Below are 8547 nucleotides of genomic sequence, written 5' to 3' on the forward strand. Positions count from 1 at the left end.
CCTTTCTATGTTTCATTGCTAGGAAATACTGGGAATCTCACTCTCATTACCACAACGGCATCACTGAAAGGTCTTGGTCTGGTCCCACCGCAAGTTGGGCCAACCCCAAGTAGTTTTTGCACTGTCTGCTGCCCTTCCCTTCCTGCCACCCCCTCAGCCCCCAGCCCCCTTCCCCAGCCAGCACTTATGCCTGTTTAGAGCAATCCCTGTCCCTGAAGCCTCTCCTCCTCCCTCCCATGCCTGGCTGCTCACCCAAGCAAGGGTTTTCACACTTCCTTCAGAAGCTCCCTTCAGAAGCTCCCTTCAGCAGACAACCTTGCAGAAGAGAACCGAATGGCACCCAACCAGCCCAGCCCTGCTCCACCCCTGCAAACAAGCCCTGCTGAAAGCAGTCCAACTTCTGCCTCCAGCTCTTGGTTTGGCTCCTCAGCAGGTGGCATTTTCCTCACCAATACCTACACATGGTTACCAAAATATCTTTTAACTGCTGCTGCTGCTGCTTCTAAATGAGACAAGGTGTAAGATCCTGGAGCCCTAAGCTTTTTTTCCTCTGCTTGAGCAGCAGGTGTTTAGTCCAAGTCCTGGAACCCAAGCACACACACCTAGAACGAGCTGAGCACAGGGTGTGCTCATCCTATCACTGCTGGCTATGGTAGGTGGGCTGGGGGTCACCCTGAGAGCAGCCTTGATGGGTCTCACATCCTTATAAGGGACCTATGGGCAAATCCGGAGCCCATGCCCCTGCCAAAGCTGTGATACACACAGGCAGGATTGGGAGACTGGAAATGCACCTCATAGAGGCACATTTCTGACAGCTAGATGCATTTCTATCTGGGCAGGCCAGGGAAAGGCCCACCCCTGAAAGACAAGTGGGTGACTCTTTCAAGACAGCTGCTAACCAGGAAGATGATTAACCCATAAAGCAGCTTCTCTAACACCAGCACAGCCTCTCCAACCCCAGGCATCTCCTTCCTGAGCTTGGTGTGGGTCTGATGAGATGGGGGCCTCATATGTCTCCAGCCTGCAGGAGCAGCAGCAGGAGGGGTACAGCTCTCATGCAGGACAGGCAAAGTCTGCCCACACCTGACACCCTTTCTTCCAACCAGGCAGGGCCCGGTTTGTGTCCTGCCACTACACAGGGCACACATTGTCCCAGGGGACAGCCAGCACAGCTACCGGGGCAGTGGCTTGGTTTTCCCCCACAATTGTCACGCAGGGCTGAAATACACTGCAGTCCCAAAACTCATAGGACAATGTGGAATAGAGGCAGGAGAGCAGCAGATCTCAGAGGGGTCGTACAGAGGCAGCTATCCTAGTTCAAGGGCAAGAGTCAGCAGGCTCCAGCAGCCTCACTGCTGCCCCAGCCTGTTGCATCCACGTGGAAAGAGAGGGGCAGCTCCAGGCGTGCATCTACTGACACAGCACTGGAAGATCAGTGCTTTCTCTATGAAGGTATACTGGTAGCAGAGCAGGATGAGGGCCTTGTGCTGCATACAGCAGACAGCAGAAGCAGCAGGACCGTGCTCTTCCCTTCCCCCAAGCAGCAGATGAGCTACAGGTCCAGCTGTCTACAGCCAGCTTCCCCACACTATTCAGCACAGCCAGGGAGAGGGAACAGAGCCAGCACAAAGTGTCCCCACCCCTGGGACCTCTGCCAGGGCCCCCTGGATAGAGGGGCACGGCAGACTGAAGAGCCCCAGCGAGCAGCCAAGTCACACCAGGGAGCTGCTGGCTGGAGGGTGTCCTTTGAAGGGGCAAAAGCTTCACTTGTCTGCCCCTCTGGTGCCCCCCAGCTGCACAATGGGACTACGGACACCGTGTTCACCCCCACTGCACTGAACTACCTGAATGGGAGAGGCCAAAAGCAGCTTGTGTTGGGCTCACGTTGGGCTGCTAGGAGCCTGGCAGACAACTTGGAGCTGCCTGCTGCCTGTTCCAACAGCCTCGTACCTGCTCCAGGCAGCAAGGCACAGCTCCGTGTTCGCACAGCCCAGGCTGGATGGCTCTTGCAGTCTGAGCAGGCAACAGAATTAACCCCACACAGGCAGGACACCACCAGGCTCCTGGAGCAGGACAGGGGTTCTGCCAGAGGCACAGAGAGGAATATCTGAGCACTGGGGCAGCCCAAACCAGCACTTGCTCCCTGCAAACCTCCCTGGCATGCACAAGGCAGAGCAAGAGCTGCATCCTTGGACAAGAACCATATTTATTTCACTGACACAGAATTGCACTGATGGTCGATTCTAAACACTGGGGATGGGCAGCAGCAGGGCCCCACGGGCTGGGCCAGGCTGCTGGGGGCAGAATTCACACAGAGAAATTTGTTTCTTCCGAGGGGCCGATTGATCTGCAGGATGGGGCTCTACGCAGTCAGGCTCCTGAGACGCCAGGAATCTCCCACCCCAATCAAGTATAGAAACATTAAATAAGTATATACAGAACCTCTTGGGGTGGGCTGGAATAGACTGAGTGCAAGAGGGCTCAGCCCATTTTTACTCTAGATGTCTAGAAAGAAAGAAAGAAGACAGGTTAGACTGTGGCCCACAAACCCCAGCTCAGCACCCCAGTCCCACCCAAGCACCCCAGGACCATCCAGAAGCTGCGGACAGCTTATCAGTCCCACTGGTAAGACATGAGCATCACACAAGGTGCACCCAAGGTGACACCCTCAGTGACAGAGGGGCCATCAAAAGGGTTCACAATATTGCAAATATGCACAGTATGCTGTGGGAAGAGCTGTGCCACCCCAAACCTTGTAAGCAGCCTCCCCATCCCAGTGCAGAAGATTGTGTTGAAGCCCCGTTGTGTCTCCCTGGGGTTGAAGAGCATCCAGGGTGACAGAAACCTTGTGCTCACGTAGGCCTGGTGGCCTCAGGAAGCAGGTACCTGCAGAATAGCAACGATGACCCCGAACAACCCTATGGCACTGCCAAAGATTTCCACGATCAGGATCTTGACGAAGAGGCTGGGATTCTGGGCATCAGCCAGGGCAGCCCCGCTGCCCACGATGCCCACACAGACCCCACAGAAGAGATTGCATAAACCCACAGTCAGACCAGCTCCAAACATGGAGAAACCTGTGAGAGAGGAACATTGCAAGAGCAGGGGGTAACCCCCTTCCACCTGCATCCATGACATGCTGCAGAAGCTCTTCCTCGAGGTGACAGAAGACCTGGAGCTGCCAAGCCCCAGAACCGCCCTGATTGGGGAGCAGGACTGCTCTGAGGTGTGCCCCAGCTCCCGCAGTGCCAGGCCAGCAAGGGACAGCAACCGGCTGCCACCCAGGGGAGGAGCAGTGCTGCTGCTGGGCAGCACAGCCCACTGGGTGCAGAAGGACCTCGAGAAGGTAAGTAAAAAGCTGCCTTTTGGCAGAAGAGTCACATGGCCTTCAGACACCAGCAGCAGGCCATGAGTAGGTCAGAGGGTGGGGGCCAGGGTGTGGCAGTGCTCACAGCAACAGCACCAGGGACCCAGCAGTTCTTACCTGCATGGTAGTTCCTGGCTCCAATCTCTTCTGGGGTGACTCCATTGAAAGGCTGAGAGAAAGCACAGGACCTGGATTAGTGACAAGTCTGTGGTCTCTGGAAAAGGTACCTGTCCCTGATACAGCACGAAGTAGCCACGTTTCAGCCAGAGCCGGTCCCTGACTCCATGACAGGCTGGCTTCATGGCATCTGCCTTGTGTGTGCTCTCCCAGCCTCTATTCATCACAGGCAAGGATCACTACACAGACCACCAGTCCAGGGGCTCCCAGAGGCACAGCAGTGTTCAAAGTCCCCACAGAGCTACCACTCACACCACCGGCCCATGACCAGCTGCCCATCCCCACCATGCTCCCGAGGCTGGCACAGGGATGGCAGGGCAGCCCAGGTGCTCCCGTACCTCAGCCATGTTACTGATGACTATTGCCATGATGATCCCGTAGATGGCCACGGCCTCGCAGAAAATGATGCTGTGGGAGAAAGGCAAAGCCTGAGCACAGCATCTCAGTCAGTCTGACCAGAGTGTCCCAGGGGAAAGACCCCACCCCAAGGAGCCCCTGCCACTTTATGCCCAGCCAGGCAGACCCCTCCACAGCCATATGGGAAGCTACCCACTGCTTTCCTTTCAAACTAGGGGGAGCTGCTAAACACAAAGGCTGGATGCTGGTTGTGCTGGGGCACCTGTGTAAGCTGCAAGGATCCTGGGGGAAGCAGGCCTAGGGAGCCCTGTCCTTCACCAGCCCCTTTCTGCTCCTTGTGGAAGGGTTGTGCAAGGACAACCCTTGCCTAGGCAGGATGTGTGATCTCAGGGTGTTTGTTTTGAACACACTGGGCTCATTCACAGCGTGATATCACACAGTGACCCTTCAAAGCACCACTCTGGCTCCTTTAGGGCTCTTTGTTTTGAAAGCAAATAGCATCAGCAGCTCAGCAAGGAACAGTCTGCCAGCAGCACCCAGCTAGAGAGCAGACAGAAGCCTCTTCACAGTGCTGCCTCACTGAGGTGCAGCACGAGAACTAACCCCAGGTCTGTACTTACCTCACCAGATTCTTTGTTTTGATCCGTGGGGCTTTGACTCCACCACCAATGATGCTGGAGCCTGTGATGTAAATCCCCCTGTAGCAGACAAGGGTGGTTGGTGGAAGGTCTGGCACTCACAGAATTCTATACAGAAACCAGAATCTTTCAGCTGAGCAAAGAATCAGGCATGCAGCTGGGGGCCACTGAACACTCAGCCTAGCCACTCCTGGGGTAGGAGTGGCCCCAGACTCCACCACCTATACCAGCAGAACTGCTGGGGCTCAAGAGTCACCACTGGACAGCCTGGGCTCCGGGGGCACAGCTTCCAGAGACTTCCCTGTCTTTCCATTGCCACTGCTGCCTGTCAGCTGGTCCACCCAGACCCCCCAGTGGCCCCGCAATTCAGTCCCACTGCTGTGGTGACCCACAGCCCTACACGTACACATTGTTCTACCCCTGCTCTGCTGTGGGAAAACTGCAGCATATACACAGCTACCAAGGTGGGACAGCAGGAGAATGCTGAAGAGCCAGTCCCACTCACCAGGCAGCTCCCACCACAGACAGGGAGATGGCCAAGCCAATGCCCAGGTTGGACCACATGTAGGGTGAGGTCTCTGTCAGAAACCTGGAGAGGAAGAAGTGTCCGGAGTTAGCACAGAGGCTGAGTCCCCATAGTCACACCACACAGCCTACCCCAAAACAGGTACCCCTCCACCGAATTATGAAGCCCAAGATGTGTTGGGCAGCCAGACAGTGGGACATGAGAACCTCTCTCTGCCAGGCAGAAACACAGGACCCTCACCTGCATTGATCAAGATCTTCCTCCCAAACCCTCACTGTGAACCAGAAGCCTGGGCTCAGAGACATGGAGGGCAGAGCAGCAACAGCTGCACCAGGATCTCGTATGGAGCCAGCCATAGGAACACATGGGCTGCATCCATCCCACCTCCCGGGGAGCAGAGGCCCTGCTCACTGTAGCTCTTGCTCTCCTGCGATGTAGTGACCACTGCTCATCACTCAAAAGCAAGTGCTACTCCTGGGAGGCACTGCCAGCACCGCCTGCCTCCTCACACAGCCCTGAGGATGCCCATGTTTACAGGGAACTCACCAAGCCACATCAAAGCGGAAGCCCAGGTCAAATATCGTGTAGCAGATCCCTGGAAAGCAAGAACAAGATGGAAACCTCCAGGGAGGCACCAGCTGGATCCAGCACTGCTGGTTCCTCCCCACCAGCAAAGCACCGAGGCAAAAGCCCAGGAGCACAGCACAGCATGAAGGAGGGTTACTGGGAACACTGGCTCAGGCATGCAGTGTGGTGCAGGGTGTCCCCTCCAAATCCTACCCCCGTGATCCCAACACTTCCACATCAGTACAGGACAAACAGCCTGGAACTGCGATACTGTCAGGCCCCATCCCAGTCTTGCCCAGGAAATGACCGTGGTTGTTGTCACACCCATTTTCCCTGGCCCTGCTGAGCACTCACAGACCATGCTGAGCTACAGGGTCTCAAGGGCAATCCATAGCCATGTGCCCTAGCACAGTCTCCACAGCAGCTCTCCAATGGCTCAGCTCTGCTGGAGAGCCACAGCTCCAGGGGACCAGCTGTGAGCTGTTCCCTGCCACAGGAGGGACAAGAGGAGCAAGGCTGTGCCCTGACTGACCATCACATGCTGCTACATCACCATCCCATCAGCGCTTGTGTTGCTTCCCAGGAGCCCATCAACACCAGAAGCTCCAGCTTTCCTCCAACACGCCCTTTGCAAAGCTGTGGGTTCAAGACATGACCGCTGTCCTCAGCATTTTCCCCAGGGTAATTTCCAGATAAATTTATACTCCAACACAGGCAGGACACACCAAAGCACTGCCCTGAGAAACTCAAAAAAGCCCTTCCTTTCCAAGGATGGCTTGCCCTGCTGCACTCATCTCCCACCTGGAACCACAGCCAAGAGCCACATCCCTGCACAGCGCAGGCACACGCAGAGGTGCTTGCACCGAAACCCTGCCTAACTCTGAGCTCCTGAGTGGGAAACACGGCTGCAGACCAGAAAAGACACTTGCTCTTTGCTGGAAAAGGGAGGGTGACCCAGCCCTAAGGAACAGATAAGCACAGGCACTGTGTGCTCCATGCCAGACAGCGAGGGTGAAGGGACAGGTCTATCATATCTGACTGGAACCAGCGTCTCTGTGACGCTGACCCTGCATACGGTTGGGAAAAGAGGAAATGGGAGACTTCTGAAATGCTCAAATGCAGCAAAGAGGTCACTGCACGTGTCCCACTGCTCCCTTCTACCCCAGAGTCGCAGCCTGGAGGTAGGGGGTGTTGGCAACATGCCCAGCAGAAATATGGGGGCAGGACCATGCCCCCCAGGTTGGAGAAGCCCTTCCCTGCGCACAGCCAAGACAACTCATCCCACTGGAAGGCCTCAGCACTGAAAAGGGAAACCCTTGTAGCAGGGATGTCCCCATCATTCTTGTGTGCTCACCCCGCCACATGCAGCTCAGGTCTCTGCACCCCACTCACCAGGAGAGCACACAAGCACTGTCAGGCAAGCCAGAGAGCCCCATAATGGCAGGGGGGAATGCTGCTCACTCTTCCTGCCACAGAACTGGGGTGCCCCCCTCCCCTGTAGCAACACACAAGAATGAGGAATGGTGCCACCACAGCCAGGGAACGCAGAGGAAAGCCACAACCCAGCCTGCACATCTGGCAACCTTCAAGGATGATCTCTAGTGCTGGGCCCAGCCAGCCTGTGACTTGTGTTTTGGCTTTGCTGCTTAGCTGTCAGAGCAGGAACCGAACCCAGCCAGCTTCAGCTGCCTCCACTCCCCAGAAGTGGTAAGGAAGAGCTACAACCAGCTCAGGGCAGATCTTCAAGGCACCTTTCATCTCAAGAGCAGGTGTAACCTTAAATTCATATGCAAAAGAAACAGGGTAAAGGACACTTTCCTGTGAGCTCTGACTTCCTGAAGCCAGAAGGACAGAAGATAGGGCAGCAGGACTGGAGGATCAAATAAGGGCTCAGGACAAAGAGAGAAAGCACTAAGAGACACTGCTGCAACACTGCACAGAGCAAGACCACTTCTTGCTCATGTCTTCCTCAAAAAGAGATTGCAACAGGGCAGAGGAAGTTAAGAGCAACTGGGCTCAGCTCAGTGAGATTTTCCGACAGTCTCACGTTCACAGTGTGTGCATCTGCACTGGTGTGAGCCACATGATTCAGAGTGCTCAGTCAGGCAGCTCTGGGCCCACACTGGGTTCACCAAGCCCTGGAAACACGAGGGAGTGAGACACCCTTCACTTCTGACTCATTCTCTCCCCTAACCCAAACACTGAATCAAAAGCCAAGGTCTCCCAGCCTCCACCTGGTTTGTGGTCACTTCACTCTGTGCTAAGAGAAAATAACCAGCAGTCCCAGAGCAAAATCTACCTGCTGGCCCAGGGGCATTAAACTCATCCTCCAAAAGCCCAACGCCTTCAGCAGCAGAGCGTGGGCTGCCATGAGCTGCAACACGGCCACGCAGCAGCTCCACAATCATCCGAACTTGCACGTTCTCTCTTGCTGCCACAGCTTGGCAAAGCAAGGCGATCTCTCCAGCCGAGAGACATCAACCACCACAGTCTGAACGACCAGGCTCCTCCTGCCTTTACCTCCCCTAATCTACCAAATCCAAGCACGACCCCTGACGGGCACCAGCACCTTTCTGCTCTTGCACGCACAGAGAAGCAAATCAACTGCTCGTGCCAGACAGGCTCAGAGCGCTGAAAGCTGCACATCCAACAGCGACTGGGAGTTACACGGCACCGCTGGGGGCTCCGAGAGAGCCGCTGCAAACCCCGAGGAGTGATGCCCAGGCTGGAGAGCCCCACAACAGCGCTCCCGGTCGTGCCGTAGACCACAGACCAGCCCTGGGGAGCACCGCGGCAACCGGAGGCCTGACAACGCTGCACCCCTCAATCCCCGCCTTCCTTTTGCACATCAGAGCAACCCTCTCGAGAAAGGGAGTAGCCAGCACGGGCACAGGCACGAAACGCAGCCTCCCCCC

At 56.0% G+C, this 8547-nt stretch overlaps 1 protein-coding gene across 1 annotated transcript; it reads right to left on the minus strand.

Annotated features, from left to right (window-relative positions):
* Window positions 1-2186: 2186 nt before the first annotated feature.
* On the minus strand, window positions 2187-5765 carry ATP6V0B (ATPase H+ transporting V0 subunit b). Its single transcript, XM_008640795.2, has 7 exons — window positions 5612-5765; window positions 5045-5128; window positions 4522-4599; window positions 3883-3952; window positions 3485-3536; window positions 2887-3077; window positions 2187-2505 (listed from the first exon to the last, which is right to left on the minus strand). Exons 2-7 carry the CDS (start codon window positions 5101-5103, stop codon window positions 2482-2484), a joined length of 474 nt encoding a protein of 157 aa, XP_008639017.1. The 5' UTR covers window positions 5104-5128; window positions 5612-5765; the 3' UTR covers window positions 2187-2481.
* Window positions 5766-8547: the final 2782 nt, after the last annotated feature.

The sequence above is a fragment of the Corvus brachyrhynchos genome, unplaced genomic scaffold (genome assembly GCF_000691975.1).
Source record: "Corvus brachyrhynchos isolate BGI_N302 unplaced genomic scaffold, ASM69197v1 scaffold48, whole genome shotgun sequence".
NCBI lineage: Eukaryota > Metazoa > Chordata > Aves > Passeriformes > Corvidae > Corvus > Corvus brachyrhynchos.